Raw genomic sequence first — 17,416 nt, forward strand, 5'->3', positions numbered from 1 at the left:
ATCTTCACCTGAGCTGATGGCTGGGATCAGAAGGCTTGGGAGGATAGGAGGGTGACTGAAGGCAAGGTCGCAAAGGAGACATCTCAAAGTGCTTCACAGGATATACTGTAAAGTGAATTGGCTGTATTTTGTAGTAATAGGTGGCAGCCAATTGCACACAGCAGTGTCCCACAAACAATTGTGGATTGAGTGACCAAATTATTATATTATTTTATGGGATTATTACTCTCAGAAAGCGATCCGGCAATCGACTAACAATCGAGTTCCTACTCATTGCTTGATAAACAAAGGCGTGTGGAGTCAGGAACCTTGCCTAAGGTACCACAAATGGCCATAAGTGAGTGACCAATTTTATTTGGGCAATTGTTTGGGACAATTTCGCCAATACCTCTCCCCAAAAGCCGCTGAAACTCTGGTCCATGCCTTTGTCACCTCTTGGCTACTCCAACGCCCTCCTCGCCGGTCTCCCATCCACTACAATCCATAAAATCCTAATCATTCAAAACTCTGTCGCCCGCATTCTCACCCGTAAGAAACTCCGCTCCCCGATCCCCCCAGTCCTGGCCAGACTGCACTGGCTCCTGTCCCAGAGAGGATCCACATCAAGATCCTCACCCTTGTATTCAAGTCCCTGCACTCCTCTGTACCCCCCGACCTCTCAGACCTCCTCTCCTCAAAACAGTACCCGTTGCCTTCGTTCCTCCGGGTCTGGGCTCCTCCTCGTCCTCCTCTCCACCCTCGGCGGCCGTGCCTTCAGCCACTGTGCCCCGAGGCTCTGGAACTGCCTTCCTCACTCCCTTCGTCTCACTCCCTCCCTTCCCATTTTCAGGTCTCGGCTGAAGACCTTTCTTTTCGATGGCGCCTTTGGTTACCTTCCCCCCTCCCCCGGTCCCTCCCCCTCCACTGGCTCCTCCCCCTGGCTCGGTTGGCTCGGTTCTGGGATCTGTTACTGAGACGCCATCCGGTGTGGAGGGCACTGTATAAATCCAAGTTGTTGTTGGGGAACAATCGGTGAGAACACCAGGAGAAACTCCCTTCTTTTGAATAGTGCAATGGGGTCTTTAATGTGCACTGAACAGGCAGGTGAGACATTGACTTAACATCTCATCCACAGGACAACAGCACAGTACAGCATACCCCTTCGCGCTGCATTGAAGTAGCAGCTTAGACTTGGTGAGCTCAAGTCCCATCGTGGGGCACTGATCGCACCCCTTTAAAAACAGCCGTCATTACCCCATCATTAAAACAAAAGAAAATCTCTTAACCTATTGCTCTTCTCAAACTACCGTTCCATCTCCAACCTTCCCTTTATTTCCAAGGCTCTGGAACGAGTCGTGTTTTCCAGCGTTACTCTTTCCTCTCCTGCCAATCCCTGCATGAATCGCTCTAATCTGGATTTCCATGCTACCCACAGTCAAAGTTACATTCTGTCCATTTGTGATCAGGATCTTCTTGTCCTTCTCGATCTCTCCGCCACATTCAACACTGTTGACCACCCTATTCTTCTCTCAGCTATTCATGGTTCTGTCTTTGCCTGATTTCATTCTTAACTTTCCTATCGTCTCCACTTTGTATCCACCAATGGCTTCTCCTCTAGCACTCGCACCTTCATGTGTAGTGTTCCCCAGGGAACGTTTTTGGTCCTAACCTCTATAATATATACATCCTCTCGTCCGTTAACACGGGGTTAACTTCCACATTTGTGAGGATGACACTCAACCCTATCTCTCTGCCTCTACCCTCGACTCCACGACCACTGCTGTCCTGCCCAATTGCCTGTCAGTCATCAATAATAATAATCCTTGCATTTGATATAGCGCTTTTCACGTCGGGAGGACGTCCCAAAGCGCTTCACAGAACACACTGTAAAGTGAATTGACTGTATATTTGTGGGCGAACGCGGCAGCCAATTGCGCACAGCAATGTCCCACAAACAGTCGTGGATAGAAAATGACCAATTTATTATTGTTTTTGGTTTTGGAGGGATTATTATTAGGCTCTGTGTGGAGTAAGGAAACTTGCCCAAGGTTTCGCCCTCTGCCTGGAATTGAACTCAGGTCTCTCGCTTGCAAAGCGAGTGCTCTAACCACTGAGCTACAGGGCTCAAGTCCTGGATGAGAGCCAATCTTTTCCAGTTGAATGTTGACAAGCCTGAGGCCCTCCTGCTTGGCTCCCATCAGCACCTCCTCACATCAGGTGCTAACATGAAAAGTGATTGAACACCTGACTGAACCAGTGCAGAACCTTGGTGTTTCAACATGTCATGACATCCTACATTGGTGCTCTGCCTTCTCCCACATTCTAATCATTGTCCACGTCCACCACTACCTGTCCCTTTAGGCTGCCGAGATTCTCATCCATGCTTCATTGCATCCAGGCTTGACTATACTATTCTCCCTGGTCACTAACCAACCTGCCAACTCTACCCTCCACAAACTGCACATCATTCAGAACTCTGCAGCTTGTGTGAGCTGATCACCCAGATCCTCACCCGGGATCACTGGCTTCCCATCCCCCAGAGGATTGAGATCCTCTTCCTCACCTTTAAAGCCCTCCACATTATTATTCCTCCCTACCTCCGTGAAACTTTACTAATCTGCCCATCCCTCTGCTGGGCACGCACTGGCACCATGTCCTCCACCTTGCCCGCTCCATCATCGGAGGTCAGACCTTTAACATGTCCCCTCCCTTGCCTCTAAAGTCCATCTCAAGATCTTCCTCTTCAAACGTGCCTTCAGTCATCTCCCCCCCACCCAGCCCTCTTGCCCCGCCCTGGCCCGTTGCCTCCCCCTACACTCTTGTCCACCCCCACTCCGGCCCTCTTGCCCCCCCACCCCCACTCCGGCCCTCTTGCCTCCCCACACCCCACCTCATGTCCCTCTTGCCCCACCCACCCATTTCCTGTTTGGTACGGCAGAGGCGGTGGCGGCAGGTCTGCCGTACGGTGAGGTCACTTCCTGTTCTGGACGGAGCGGCAGACAGGCGGTGCGGCCCCCGGGCGGTGCGGTGCGGCCCCCGGGCGGTGCGGGCGGGCGGTGCGGGCAGGTGTGTGTCAGGCCGCCCCCGGGGTCAGGTTCATCTTCTCATCGCCTCATGGGGGGGAGGCGGGGAAGCCGCGGGTCGGGCCTGGGTGTGAGCTGACAGTGGGGGCCGCGGCTCGGCTCAGCCACAGGCCCCGCTGCCGGGTTCAGGGGGTCAACAACTTACCTCACTCCGGGTAGCGTCCCAGAGCGCTGGGCAGTGGCGGAGCAGGACACTGGGGGGGCAGAGAGTGGGGGGGCGGGGGGGGGGGGCAGAGAGTGGGGGGGGGTGGGGGGGGGGGGCAGAGAAACCGTAGGCACTGGTCGAAGAGGATGATCTTAAGGCGTGACCTGAAAATGGAGAAGAATGGGGGCAACGCGGGGAGGGGGGGAGTGGGGGAGTGGGGGAGGGGGAGGGGGGGAGGGGGAGTGGGGGAGGAATAGAGGAAGTGTGTTCCAGGGTTTCGGGGCGCAGTGGCTGAAAGCGCGGCCGGCAACAGTTGGGACAAGTCAAGCGCGGGGGGGGGGGGGGGTCATCCTTGGGTTGGGGAGTGAGCAGCTTTGTGCGTGTCCCCCCCCCCCCCCCCCCATGGTGTCCTTTTCTTACAGTTTCAGAAGCACTGACCCTAAATTGGCTGCTCTGATACCTGTTATGGCAACTTATTGTATTGGACTACTAGTGTTTGGTTGACTTTGGGCTACAAATGGTATTTTTATTTCTGCCCCCCCCCCCCCATGGTCGGAGAGATGCTGTTCTTTGGATGAGATGTTACACCGACCTCCCCTTCCCCCCGTCAGTGTCTTAAGATCTCCTGCGATGCTGTTGGAAAAGAGAAGGGGGTTTCTCCTGGTGTTCCCTGGCTGACAATCCCCCTCCCCCAGAAAGTCCGTTGCTCACACTATGGGCTGTTTGATTGCGGGGATGTTGATGTGTGTAAATTGGCCGCTTCGTTTGCCCACAAAAAAGCACAGTCGCTCCATTTAGGGAAATCCTGCAAATCCACGTTGGGGCGTGAAAGGGGCTGTGTCAAATGTTATTATTACTTCCTCCACCTTCGCCCACTCCATGCTGACACACCCTCCCCAACACAACTCTTCTTCGCTCCCCCCCACCCCCAATACACCTTTGTTCACTACTCAGACAGATGCACACATAAATCCTCCCCTTTCTCCCCCACCCCCCATCTTGCACACGTACAGTGTAGCACAGTTCTGAGGTCCTGTCTACCTGTTCAGGTGCATATTAAAATCCTGCAGCGCTATTTGATTTAACACAACAATCCCAAAGTGCATTCACACAGCACCTTTCACACCAGCAGGATGTCTCCAGGCGCTGGACAGTCAGGGATTTGGACCCGAGCTTCGGGTTGGGCAACGATCCTCCAGTTAAGTTTGTTGTTCACTTAATTGTTGAACAAATGACTGTCTACATATGTGTCACTACACTGGACTATGCTTCCTGTGAAGACCTTTGAGACATTTGTGGAGTCCTGTAGCTCAGTGGTTAGAGCACTCGCTTTGTGATACCTGAGTTCAATTCCAGGCAGAGGGCGAAACCTCGGGCAAGTTTCCTTACTCCACACAGAGCCTAATAATAATCCCTCCAAAACCAAAACAATAATAAATTGGTCATTTTCAATCTACGACTGTTTGTTGGACATTGCTGTGCGCAATTGGCTGCCGCGTTCGCCCACAAATATACAGTCAATTCACTTTACAGTGAAGCGCTTTGGGATATCCTCCCGACTTGAAAAGCGCTATATCAATATTATTTCAAAGTGAAAGGAGCTATAGAAATGCAAGTTTGAAAATGTTGCCATCAGTATGTTGTGCCTCAAGTTGCACACTTCCTGTTTATGGGCCTTTGTTATCCTCAGATCTATGCTGTCTGCACTAGTTGACACTTTGAATACTTGGCCAGGTGTTAACAACAATAATCTTCTGTGACGTTCAGAGTGAGCTAATTAATTTTATGAAAATTTATAAATATCCAGAACAGAATGACGACATCATTTGTGTGATTCCTGTCGCTCTCTTTATTAACACCACTTTCTAGCTTTCTCCCCATGGTTTAAGTCACATGATTTATTGGAACGTATAGTGACTATATTTTCCACACAGCAATGTCATACATACAGCCATAAAGTGAATGATCAATTTTATTGTGAGGGATTGTTGGTTAGGACACTGCCATGAGTTCTTTAATGTCAACCTGAAGTCAGTTGGGATATATTTAATGTGTCACCTGAAGGTCGGCACCTCCAATAATGGAGCAGTAACCCCCCCAACCCAGCATTGGAGTGTCAGCCAGGACTGTATGAGTTCAAAATCCTGATGTGGGGTTTGAGCACCTCTGACTCGGAGGCGAAAGTGCTACCAACTGAACCAAACAAATGTGCAGGAAGTGATGTTATGTCTCTGCTGACCTGGAGGTAGACCTCAGATAGTGGGGGAACTTCTGGCTTTGGCTCGTCACCATGCTTCCACAGGACACCAGTATCATACGTGAAGCTGGGCTGAGGGAGGTCAAAATAATAATAATCCTTGCATTTGAAATAGCGCCTCCTCACGTCTTCGAGACGTCTTCGAGACGTCTCACAGAGCTTTACAGTGTATACTGTACAGTGGATCGACTGTTTTGTGGGCGAAATGTATAGCAAATGAAAGGATTATTAATATTGCATTCGCTTTCTCCATGGGCGAGGAGAGAAAATTAAGTCTTTGTGTGAGCGGTTGGATGAGGTGGAAGATAAATGAGTGCAGATTCAAGCATTGGTTTAATCCATGTGTTTGCTTTTTGTTGGCAGTGATCCAGGACCATGGCAACGTTGCAGAGCGAGTGGACCCAAACGTTGGCTGCATTCTATGCAAATCCCACACAGTTCCTGACCAGCACCACTACTGAGATCTTTGTCTCTGAGCTTGTGAAGGCCCTGGCCGACGAGAAATTCAGCGAAAATGTCAAGGTGACTTATTAAACCCTTTTCCCCTTCCTCCCAAAATATCCTCTGGTGAAGGAAATTGTCATTGCGCAGAAAACTGTATGTTTCGTCAGGAGTTCTGTATATTCCTGGGGCAGGCGGGGATTGTTTTATCTAGAGGGCGAATCTTTAGGCAGGTTTCCTTACTCCACACTCCTCTGTTCACCTGGCGGTAAGTAGGAACCTGGTTCTGTGTGCTGCTGTGTGCAATTGGCTGCAGCGTTTCCCCCAGAAAATATACAGTCAATTCACTTTACAGTATATTCTGTGAAGCGCTTTGAGACATCTCGAAGACGGGATAAGGTAAATACAAGGATTATTATTATGCATGAGGGCTTTCAGGCACCTCCATTGACCATTATGTTTAAATTTCAGGTGCAAGCTCTTGGAATAGTCCAGGAGTTTCCTTCGCTGCTCTTCACTGGCCCTCACTCGGCATTTCGGGCGACACTGGCACTGATGGACATCTTTCGCCGGCTGCCCTTCTCCCTGAAGTGTGTATCTCTGAAGTGCCACCTTCTGCTCTCGCTCACCACTGTGGTGATCACCGCCGAGCCCCCGATTGTGGATGGGGCGATACCTAGGGACCTCATGGCGCGGCTGATTGATCTGGCGTCCGACAGCAATGACCGGAAACGGGGCGGGGCGTTTAGACCCCTCCGTGCTGCAGCCTGCGATTGCCTCCGAGAGCTGGAAACCTGTCGTCCGGGGCTGCTGGCCAGCAAGCTGGAGCTTCTGAGCTCCCTCCAGAGGCAGGAGATGACCCCGCTACACCAGGCCTATACCGTCCTGTATAGCCGGGCGCTGAAGAACGCACTGCGGGTACGGTGCCGGGCAGGCTGTGCCGTGCCAGACGGAGGCATCCGGCAGCTCCTGCACAGGAACGAGGAGCTAGAGTGGGAGGCGAGCGGAGAGGAGCAGGATTTGCCGGCATTGCCGATCGGCACCCGATTCTTCCTAAATCTGTCCCCGGCAGACACCAAGGATCTGAAGTCGACAGTGTCGCTGCTACTAGAGGAATCGTACCTGCTCACTCCAGTCTCTCAGGCCGCCCTGCTCCAGGAGTTGGCCCAGATAGTGCTCCTGGTGCGTTCTCTGTCCCCGGCTATTTTCAAGTCCCAGCTGCTGCGCCTGTTTGGCACTATGGACGCCTCGCTTGTCCACACCATGCTCCACCTGAAGGCCACCTTCACCGACAGTCTCTTCACAGTGGAGGACGAGAGCTTCCTCCTGAAGCGCCTGGTGGGCATGGCCCAGCACCCGCTGCTCAGCACCCCACTCAAGCTCTTCCACACACACTGCATCCTCCACTTCCCTGAGAACCGTCCCATCGGCTGGAATGCGGACGAAAGCCTCCCAGTGTTGCTGACCCCAAACATGGCAGCATTCCTTTTCCCTACACTCTTCAACGACAGTAATACCATGCTGTCTCGCCTTAGCTTGGTCAGCCTGGCCTACTTGGAGAGCACTGATGAAGAACGAGGCCCTGCCGAGGTCTTTGATTACCTGGTGTCTCTGTACAAACTCGTCAACACCAACGGCAACCGGGAGAGGCTGGTGACGTTTTTCCGGGCGGTGTATATATTCTTCAGTTATTTTCACGCCAACACACAATACATGTCTGAGCTGAGCAGCCACCTGGTTAGGCTGTACCAGGGACACTGCACTGTGGCTCCACACCTTATTAACCTGATAAACAGCACCCAGGAACTCCAGGAAGAATCAAAATGGCCTGTAGCATTGGCGGAGGCCTTGCAAAAGGTGATCGTGGAGCTTCCAATGCAGCACTTGGCACCTCAGAACCTCACGTGGCACCTGCAGGTCCTTGCCCGGGTTGCCCAGGAAAGCTCGATCTCACAGGGGAGGACGGTGGAGTGCCTGCTGGGCCTGGCTCAGGGCTCCGATTTGTGTCAAACAGGGGACTGGCGGGTGGGTAACTCGGTCCTGTCGGTGTGCAGGAGCATCCTACAGCACCAGAACCTGGAGACCATCTTCAGCGAGCTGGCTGATCTCCTGCAGCACCTCTTCCTCCACTTCCAGGACGTAGACATTCAGGACCACGCTCACTTCTACTACACCATGCTGACCAGCCTTTCCGGAGAGAAGCTGTCGGGAATTGTGGCCAGGGGAGTGGGGAACGGCACACGGACAAAGGCCCGCTCCCTCTCCTCCATCATGCCGGAGAATACAGACCTCTCCTCCCTCTCCGTCCTCTCAGTCAAACACCCGACATTGCAATTGGTCCCAATCGTTGATGAGCATCGTCCAAATGCCGAGCTGAGCGGAAACGTCAGCAAACAGGATGCTGAGGAGCAATACCTGGAGAAGTACCTGGATCAGTTCAATCAGCCTGGGTTCGCTTCCACCGTTGTCATGAAGTATTACCTGACTTTTGCCCCGAACGTCGATTCCCAGTATCACAAAGTCTTCAGTGTACTTTTACGTTTTGACCTGAGGAGCTCTCATTACGAGCCAATTCCCGATCTCCATGTTCCATGTCTTTTCTTCGATAGAAAACCTCACACTTTCTCCTTGGCTCTCAAATCAAACTGTCCTTACCCGACCGTTCTACACACAACTGCCATATTTACCACCGAGGATGGACACACTTGTTGCAGCCAACTTGAACCGGTCCAAATTGGCTTCTCCAGCTTGTTCCTGCACCTTCCTATCCCAGCCCATTGGCCAGCTAATGCCAAAGCCAACCTCTTTGATCATCTCTGGGAATCATTGGCTGGGGAGGAGTCAAGCCAGGCTGCCCTCAGCCTCTTTTGCTTCAAGACCAACCAGAGCCCTCTGAGTGAGCTGGTGGAGCTGCATTTTCACACGCACTTGGTCTCAAAGCACACCGACCCAGAGCGGTACAAAATCCTCCTCTTCCTGCCCCCCCGCTACCACGTTCTGTACAGTGTGGGACTCACGGGGGAGATGGCAAAGGTGGACATCCTCACCGACAACTGGAAGCTTCTGCCCTTGATTAATGCTTATCTGTTGACCATAACATCTGAAAATTAGGGTTCCTCAAAACTCTGCCACTGTCAGCACACCTTGGTGCTACCTTCTACCTCAGGGTATCAACCAGCTGTCAGTTAGGTATTAAGTCATCTCAATCAAGCCCTCACTTCTGGGTCGTAAGAAGGTTATGAGTTTGAAGCCCCTGATTTAGGACTTTGAGCTGTGTCGACCATTGTCTTTTGAATGAGGAGTTAAAATCCTCATCTGCTTGTTCTTCAGGTGGAATTTAGAGAAGCCATGACACTGTTTGAAAAGAAAAAGGAGTTTCTCCCAATGTGGCCAACAATTGTCCAGATGAATTGGTCATTGTCCTCCCGGCTTTGTGTAGGACCTTGATTGTGCTTAATGGCTGCTGTGTTTGCCTACAGAAACCGTACATTTAACAGTAATTACTGCGAAGTTCTTTGAAATACTTTGAGTGATGAACTCAATAAAAATGTAAGTTATTTGTTTCTGAATAAACTTGCTATTCAAAATAAACAACAAAGTCTTGTCTCAAGATCCATTACCTGTATGGACTGTGTGTAGACCATGCGCTGAGTAAAATATATAGCTGATGCATTAGCCTTGAAAAATCACTACGCTTGACAGACATCATCCTAAAGTGCTTTCCTACCATTGTGATGTAATTGGACTGAATAAAAATGAAATGTTTTTAAAAAAAACTTTGAAGAGAAATCCACAAAGAAGCACAGATTAAAACTGGTAAAACTAAACAGGCTTAAAAAAAAATCTTCCAGCTCTGGCCTGCTCCACGTCCCCCCCGACCCACCCAACCCATGCAAAAATACCTGGACAAGATCCTCCTCTTTGACCATGCCATCCCCTTCCCCTCCCTTCCCCCCAACCCAGGTCTGAAATGCTGTACTCTGACCAGGGCCTTGGGACATCCTCCCGACGTGAAAGGCGTGAAAGAGAGGAAAACAACAACAATTTGTATTTAAATAGCACTTGTGTGGGACGGAGGAAGAAAAACAACTGGTGTTGACCAGCTATGGATTGGGAGGATATAGCAGTTGAGCCTGACCATTTACTCGGCAACAGGGTCTCTGGATAGTGATCGAGAGCAAGAACCCTGGCTCATTCGCACTCCCTAACCCGAACACCCATAGCTGACCAGTTTACAGGTGTCTGACACATGCAGAGACCCATCACCGTACTCTACAAACCAAACGTGAGAATTCCGTGCATCCCACCTACACATGGAAATCCCAGAGATACAACAACAAGATTCCATTTATAAAGCGCCTTTCACGTCAGAAGGACGTCCCAATAGATTGTTGGAATGGAATGAACACTCCCTGGAGGGATGCATCCTGCTTACCTAATTCCAGAAAGCAGATTGGCAAGAGGTGAGGCTTGGAGACCCCAAAGTGTGCGTTGGGGTACCTGCGGGAGTTTAACCAGCTAAACCCATACAGCTTGCCATTGAGATCACTGTCTGGCAAGCTTTCCTGCTGCTTGCCCCACGAGGACCATCTTACCCATTAGGCTCACTGGGTTAATAGAAACTGAGTGTGATGATTTCCTGCCCCTACTGACTAGTCTACCCTTCTAAGATCTGCTGATGAGCCAGGCTGGCTGTGCTGACAGGCATTCCTGAGTGTCTTTGCATTGTACAATGCAGCAGGATATTTGAGTTATTAGACCACCAGTGACCCGCACATGACCCCATTATCTCCCACCCTAACCAGGCTCCACTGGCTGTGGATGAATTTCAAGATCTTCGAATCCCTTCACAATCTTACCCCTCCTTATCCTTTCATTCTCCTTTGCCCATCCATTTCCTTCTTTTAACCAGTTCATTCCTGCCTCCTCTCATCAATCGATCAATGAATGGGGTTTTCAGCCGATCTCTGAAACCCTCCCCAAAACCCCTTCCTCTTTGCTAGCTTTTCTCTCACCTTAAAAAAAATCTAATTCTCCCTGAATTTGGCCAACCTTCTCAAACTCCCCCTGGTGATTTCCCATAGTCCCAGTGAAGCAGATTCCTTGTGAAATGTATAAGCACAAGTTGTTTTAAACACTCCAATTTATTACATATGTGCCGTAACCAGGTAGCATGACAGATCCATCCGATACAGTTATGTAAAGAATGTGCAGAACTCAATGCCTGAGCTCACAGATGCCAGATATCGGAACATGGCTAAAAGACTTAAGATATCTACCAAAAGCAGAGGAAAGGTTAGAAGAAATTTTTTCACTCAGCGAGTTGTTGGAATTTGGAATGATCCGCCTGAAAGGGCAGTGAAGTCCGATTCGATAACAGCTTTTAAGAGAGAACTGGACAGGTATCGGGGAAGACGGGTTTGTGGGGTTATGGGGAGAAAGCTGGTGATTGGGTTTAGTGAAAGTGATGCTCTGTCAAAGAGCCGCACAGACTCGATGGGCCAAATGGCCTCCTTCTGTGAAAGAGAAAAAAAAAGACATTTCAATCCATTCAGCTGGCCTGGAATACATCTTAAATTTCTGCCCGACAGCCTGTTTGTAAGGCGGGGGGCGGGGGGGGGGGCGGGATAAAGCAAGGTAGTTCTTTGGGGTTTGTTAAAAGTTAAAAGCAGAACCAGCATTTGGCAGAAGGTAGGGGGGGGATAAACCCTTTTCAAGAACCTGTTTGTGTAACATGGGCCCCAAATCAAATCCCTGGATGTCTTTACCAGGGGGTGATGAAGAACAAATGAGGTTTTGGTTCAGCTATCTCACTGGGTCAGCCCCTGGAAGTTGGGCTCTCCGCACTGTGGCAAGGCCTGTTGCTGGGTCAGAAACTTGTCAATGATGCTGATCTCTGAGTTCCTCTTCTCAATCTCCTTGTACGGCGTCCACGACATGTCGTGCTGAAGCTTGTATGTGCCCAGCACCTCATGAGGGCAACTGGACCCCCACTCCTAGGATGAAGAGGGTAGAAGACAAAGATTAAGCTTTCATTTTTAATGTAAGTTCTCTTTAGAATTTCCCATTTGTCCAGCAAGGGCCACCCTACATTAGCCCTTGCTGGACAAAGAGTGGAGTCCTGCAGTGTAGTGGTTAGAGCACTCGCCTCGCAAGCGAGAGGACCTGTGTTCGATTCCTGGGCAGAGCAAAACATTGCGCAAGTTTCCTTACTGCAAGCGGCACTGTTTACCTAGCAGTAAGTTGGAGCTCAGGCATGAGTTGATTGGAGGATCACTTTTCTGGGGGTAATAATCTCTTCATAAATACATAAATAAATAATAATTTGGTCACTCAACCCACGACTGTTTATGGGACACTGCTGTGTGCAATTGGCTGTTACATTTTGCCCATAAAATATCCAGTGAATTCACTTTACAGTGAATCCTGTGAAGTGCTTTGAACGTCTCGAAGACTTGATAAGGAGATATATCAAATGCAAGGATTATTATTATATTATGCTTGAAGTGCTATGGGGGTAGAGCGGAGCAGTGGGATCGAATGGACAACTTATTCTGAGAGGCAGTCCAGACTCGATGGGCCAAATGCCCTCTTTCTGCGCTGTAACTTTCTATGAATCTATGATTTTGCAATCTGCAGCCCCTGAAGATTTTGCTCCCGGCGATCCTAGCCCAACTCACCTTTGGAGAAAGAATCGAGAAGTATTTCTGGCCCGTTTCCCGCCTGTAGAGGTAATAGATATTCCCAGGCTTCTTCACAACATTACACGCAATGTGATGCAACTCTGCATCCCTCTTCGCTTCCTCAAGAACCTTGCATGGAAAACCAGGAACATCCATAAGGAAGAAAAAAAAGCAATCAGTTGCTAATGTTGACATGGTGGCATGGTTAATCTCCACCTCACAGAAACTATTACGTTTTTTTTGCCTGGCACATACATGCCTGATGCCCCTTGTGTTGGGCAAACCTTCCCACAGCCCAGCACCGCACATGCACTGGAATGCATTGATTTCAAAAATTTATTAATAATAATAATCCTTGCATTTGATACAACGCTTCATCACTTCTTCGAGACATCTCAAAGCGCTTCACAGAATATACTGTAAAGTGAATTTATTGTATACTTTGTGGGTGAAACGCGGCAGCCAATTGCGCACGGCAGGATCCCACAAACGGTCATGAATTGAGTGACCAATTTATTATTATTATTATTTTTTAAGGAATTATTACCCCTGGTAAAGCGATCGACTAAACAACCGGGTTCCTATTTACTGCTGGATAAACAGAGGCATTGGAGTAACGAAACTTGCCCAACATTTTGCCCTGCCAGGAATCAAACCCAGGTCCTCTCGCTTGCGAGGCATGTGCTCTACCACTGAGCTACAGGACTCCATACCTTGTGAGCTTGTTCTTGGAGGTAGCGGATTTGCTCCCCGATCACCGTCAGTCTGTTGCAGGCGTTGGCTTGGACAAACTGGTCAGCCTGGGGGGAAAGCCATCAGAGAACCTTTGAGCATTGAAACAGCCCTCATTCCTTCCAGTTCCGTGCTGGTGTTTTTCTCCACATGAGATATGTGGTCTAATCCCGCCTGCTCCTCTCTCTCCTCCGCACACTCTCCCCCCTTCAATATTCCTCCTCCAAGCATCTATCTAATTTCTTTTTAAAAGTTTTTCCGAAATTTGCCTGAATATCGGTTTGTGGCGGAAAATCCCACATATTAGTGCAAAACTACTATAGTAATCCTTACATTTGTACAGTCTATTCAATTCAAATGTCTCACAGTATTTTACTCTATTTACCACTAAGTGTAGTGACTGTGTAGTTGTAGTGAGCGCAGCAGTCAGTTTGCACACAGTAATGTCCCACAAATTTCCAGTTGGTGAATGACTAGTTGTCGGCCAGGACACAAGAGGAAACTCCCTATTTGTTTCAGACACTGCCACAGGATCAGTAATGTCACCTGAAAGGCAGCGGGGGCCACGCTTTAACATCTCATTAAAAGGATTTCCGTTTTTACAGTGTCAAACGTAAGAGGAAGAGCTTTAAAAACTCAGTCAAGCTTTCACACAAGCTGTCGGTCCTGACTGGTTTGCACAGCTCAGCTATTTAATAATAATAATAATAATAATAATCCTTGCATTTGATATAGCGCTTTTCACGTCAGGAGGACGTCCCAAAGCGCTTCACAGAACACACTGTAAATTGAATTGACTGTATATTTGTGGGCGAACGCGGCAGCCAATTGCTCAGTAAACCCTCTGAGCTCTGTCAGGGGCCAGGTTGAAGGGTCTTTACCGTGTCCAATGCCGTCTATTTAGAAGATTAATAACATGACCGGCTGTTTCACTTCTACATTGTTTTGTGGTTTCATTTCCGCAGCCATTGCTCAGACACCCTGCCCCTCTCGATATTAATCAGATACATCCAGGCTGAAACATGGGCAGGAAGCCATGAGTGAGAGATTCACAGACCTCAACGCCCAGTAAAAGCTGAGGAGTGGGGGAAAGGGGGAAACCAGGGCTTTGCACCGTGGGCTGTGAGCTCCAGTCTCTGATGTGGAGATCGCGGTCTTACTCAACATTGGGAGAGATGGAAGTTTCAGAGCTGATGGGTGAAGTTTCCCTGCTGTCCCCCACCGCATCACCCTCCCACTTTCTCCTCTCGTCCTCTCCCTCCCAACCCCCTACTCTCGGGATTGGGCAACCCCCCCACCCACCCCACCCACACTTGCCTTTTGTATTTGCTCTGCGAGCTTGACCAGGTCCTGGGGGTCCCCAATGCGGTTTGTGTGGTAGGAGCTGAGCAGCTGCAGGTCAGCGGGACTCTCATTGCTCTCCACCAGCACCACTGTAACACAGCAATCACACCCTCAGTCAGCGTTCAGTGTAGTATAATTTAGTGTTCCCCCCCTTCCCGAAGCCCCGTTGGGGGGGGGGGGGGAACACTAAATTATACTACATTCCAGCAACAGACTTGGGCTCCATTCCCAGAGCTGAGGAATCCACAATCCAACTCTCTTCATAAAGCACCTGAATCAGATCACATTAATAATAATAATAATAATAATAATCCTTGTGTTTGATGCAGCGCTTTGTTGAGACGTCTCAAAGCGCTTCACAGAATACACTGTGAAGTGAATTAACTCCGTATTTTGTAGGTGAGACCAGTGGCCGATTGGGCACTGCAGCGTCTGCTCACACAGCGCTCCATCACCACAACCCCCACAGGAACCCACCGCCAACACACAGCCACATAAACAGTGAGGACACCCGCACCCCCCAAACACCCCCCCCCAACACACCCCCCAAACACCCCCCCAAACACCCCCCGCAACACCCCCCCCACCACACCCCCCCCAAACACCCCCCCCAAACACCCCCCCGCAACACCCCCCCCAAACACACCCCCAACACCCCCCCCCAACCCCCCCCCCAACCCCCCAAACACCCCCCCCAACACCCCCCCCAACACCCCCCCCAAACACCCCCCCCAAACACTCCCCCCAACACCCCCCGCAACACCCCCCCCCAAACACACCCCCCAAACACACCCCCCAAACACACACCCCCAAACACCCCCAACACACCCCCAAACACACCCCCCAAACACACACCCCCCAAACACCCCCCCACAACACCCCCCGCAACACCCCCCCCAAACACACACCCCCCAACACACACCCCCCGCAACACCCCCCCCCAAACACCCCCCCAAACACCCCCCAAACACCCCCCCCAACACCCCCCCCCAAACACACACCCCCCAACACACACCCCCAAACACCCCCCCCCAAACCCCCCCCCAACACCCCCCCCAACACACCCCCCAAACACCCCCCCAACACCCCCCCAAACACCCCCCCCCCAACACACACCCCCAACACCCCCCCCGCAACACCCCCCCAAACACCCCCCCCCCCCAAACACCACCCCCAACACCCCCCCCAAACACACCCCCCAAACACACACCCCAAACACCCCCCCAAACCCCCCCCAACACCCCCCCCCAACACACCCCCCAAACACACACCCCCAAACACCCCCCCCCAAACCCCCCCCAACACCCCCCCAACACACCCCCCAAACACACACCCCAAACCCCCCCCAACACAACCCCCAACACACACCACCAACACACCCCCCAACACCCCCCCCCTGTACCGGTGGCGGTGACGGGTCCCGGTGTTTGGCTCATGCTCAGAGCTGACGGTGAGGCCTCACCGCCCCCCGACCTGACCTGACCCCCGGGGTGGGGGCCGCCGGGACAGAGACTGTGCAGCTGTGGTCGCCCCCTCACCCCCCACACCACTCCCCCCCCCACCCCACACACACCCCCACACACACCCACAGACACCCCCTCCTCTCCTCTCCCCCTCTCTCTCTCTCTCTGTGGTTTGTGTTACACAACTGTGACCGCGGCCCTCACTGTGTGGGGGGAGGGGGTGTCTGTGTGTGGGGGAGGGGGTGTCTGGTGTGTGTGGGGGGGAGGGGGTGTCTGTGGGGGGAGGGGGTGTCTGTGTGGGGGGGAGGGGGTGTCTGTGTGTGTGGGGGGGAGGGGGTGTCTGTGGGGGGAGGGGGTGTGGGGGGAGGGGGGTGTCTGTTGTGGGGGGAGGGGGTGTCTGTGTGGGGGGGGGAGGGGGTGTCTGTGTGGGGGGAGGGGGTGTCTGTGGGGGGAGGGGGTGTCTGTGGGGGGAGGGGGTGTCTGTGTGGGGGGGAGGGGGTGTCTGTGTGGGGGGGAGGGGGTGTCTGTGTGGGGGGAGGGGGTGTCTGTGTGGGGGAGGGGGTGTCTGTGTGGGGGGAGGGGGTGTCTGTGGGGGGAGGGGTGTCTGTGTGGGGGGGAGGGGGTGTCTGTGTGGGGGGGGAGGGGGTGTCTGTGTGGGGGGGAGGGGGTGTCTGTGTGGGGGAGGGGGTGTCTGTGTGGGGGGGAGGGGGTGTCTGTGGGGGGAGGGGGTGTCTGTGTGTGGGGGGGAGGGGTGTCTGTGTGGGGGAGGGGGTGTCTGTGTGGGGGGGGAGGGGGTGTCTGTGTGGGGGGGGGAGGGGGTGTCTGTGGGGGGAGGGGGTGTCTGTGTGTGGGGGGAGGGGGTGTCTGTGTGGGGGGAGGGGGTGTCTGTGTGTGGGGGGAGGGGGGTGTCTGTGTGGGGGAGGGGGTGTCTGTGTGTGGGGGAGGGGGTGTGTGTGGGGGGAGGGGGTGTCTGTGTGGGGGGGAGGGGTGTCTGTGTGGGGGGGGGGGGGGGGGGGGGGGGGGGGGGGGTGTCTGTGTGGGGGGGGGGGGTGTCTGTGTGGGGGGGGGTGTCTGTGTGGGGGGGGGGGGTGTCTGGGGGGGGGGGGTGTGGGGGAGGGGGTGTCTGTGTGGGGGGGGGGGGGGGGGGGGGGGGGGGGGGGTGTCTGTGTGGGGGGGAGGGGGTGTCTGTGTGGGGGGGAGGGGGTGTCTGTGTGGGGGGGAGGGGGTGTCTGTGTGGGGGGAGGGGGTGTCTGTGTGGGGGGGGGGAAGGGGGTGGTCTGTGTGGGGGA

The 17,416-nt window shown here is 52.4% G+C and overlaps 2 protein-coding genes across 3 annotated transcripts; one reads left to right on the plus strand and one right to left on the minus strand.

Annotated features, from left to right (window-relative positions):
- Positions 1-3,024: 3,024 nt before the first annotated feature.
- On the plus strand, positions 3,025-9,496 carry ap5b1 (adaptor related protein complex 5 subunit beta 1). 2 transcript variants are annotated; one of them, XM_042343763.1, is made up of 3 exons: positions 3,025-3,045; positions 5,828-5,986; positions 6,377-9,496. In XM_042343763.1, exons 2-3 carry the CDS (start codon positions 5,840-5,842, stop codon positions 9,014-9,016), a joined length of 2,787 nt encoding a protein of 928 aa, XP_042199697.1. In that variant the 5' UTR covers positions 3,025-3,045; positions 5,828-5,839; the 3' UTR covers positions 9,017-9,496. The 2 variants fall into 2 exon arrangements, with proteins under 2 accessions (XP_042199697.1, XP_007895956.2); XM_007897765.2 differs by lacking the exon at positions 3,025-3,045 and having other exon boundaries at positions 5,666-5,986.
- A 1,534-nt stretch (positions 9,497-11,030) lies between these two features.
- Positions 11,031-16,220, minus strand: cunh1orf50 (chromosome unknown C1orf50 homolog). Its single transcript, XM_042343665.1, has 5 exons — positions 16,067-16,220; positions 14,638-14,753; positions 13,302-13,388; positions 12,586-12,717; positions 11,031-11,901 (listed from the first exon to the last, which is right to left on the minus strand). Exons 1-5 carry the CDS (start codon positions 16,098-16,100, stop codon positions 11,716-11,718), a joined length of 555 nt encoding a protein of 184 aa, XP_042199599.1. The 5' UTR covers positions 16,101-16,220; the 3' UTR covers positions 11,031-11,715.
- Positions 16,221-17,416: the final 1,196 nt, after the last annotated feature.

The sequence above is a fragment of the Callorhinchus milii genome, unplaced genomic scaffold, assembly GCF_018977255.1.
Source record: "Callorhinchus milii isolate IMCB2004 unplaced genomic scaffold, IMCB_Cmil_1.0 Scaffold24, whole genome shotgun sequence".
Lineage (NCBI taxonomy): Eukaryota > Metazoa > Chordata > Chondrichthyes > Chimaeriformes > Callorhinchidae > Callorhinchus > Callorhinchus milii.

Excerpts from the sequence above, each read along its gene's own strand:
- ap5b1 (XM_042343763.1), top strand. The coding sequence starts at position 5,840 with ATGGCAACGTTGCAGAGCGAGTGGACCCAAACGTTGGCTGCATTCTAT. Across the intron at positions 5,987-6,376 it reads AATTCAGCGAAAATGTCAAG|GTGCAAGCTCTTGGAATAGT; the intron begins GTGACTTATTAA and ends TTTAAATTTCAG.
- cunh1orf50 (XM_042343665.1), bottom strand. The coding sequence starts at position 16,100 with ATGAGCCAAACACCGGGACCCGTCACCGCCACCG. Across the intron at positions 14,754-16,066 it reads GGGACCCGTCACCGCCACCG|TGGTGCTGGTGGAGAGCAAT; the intron begins GTACAGGGGGGG and ends GCTGTGTTACAG. Across the intron at positions 11,902-12,585 it reads TCTCGATTCTTTCTCCAAAG|GAGTGGGGGTCCAGTTGCCC; the intron begins GTGAGTTGGGCT and ends TCTTCATCCTAG.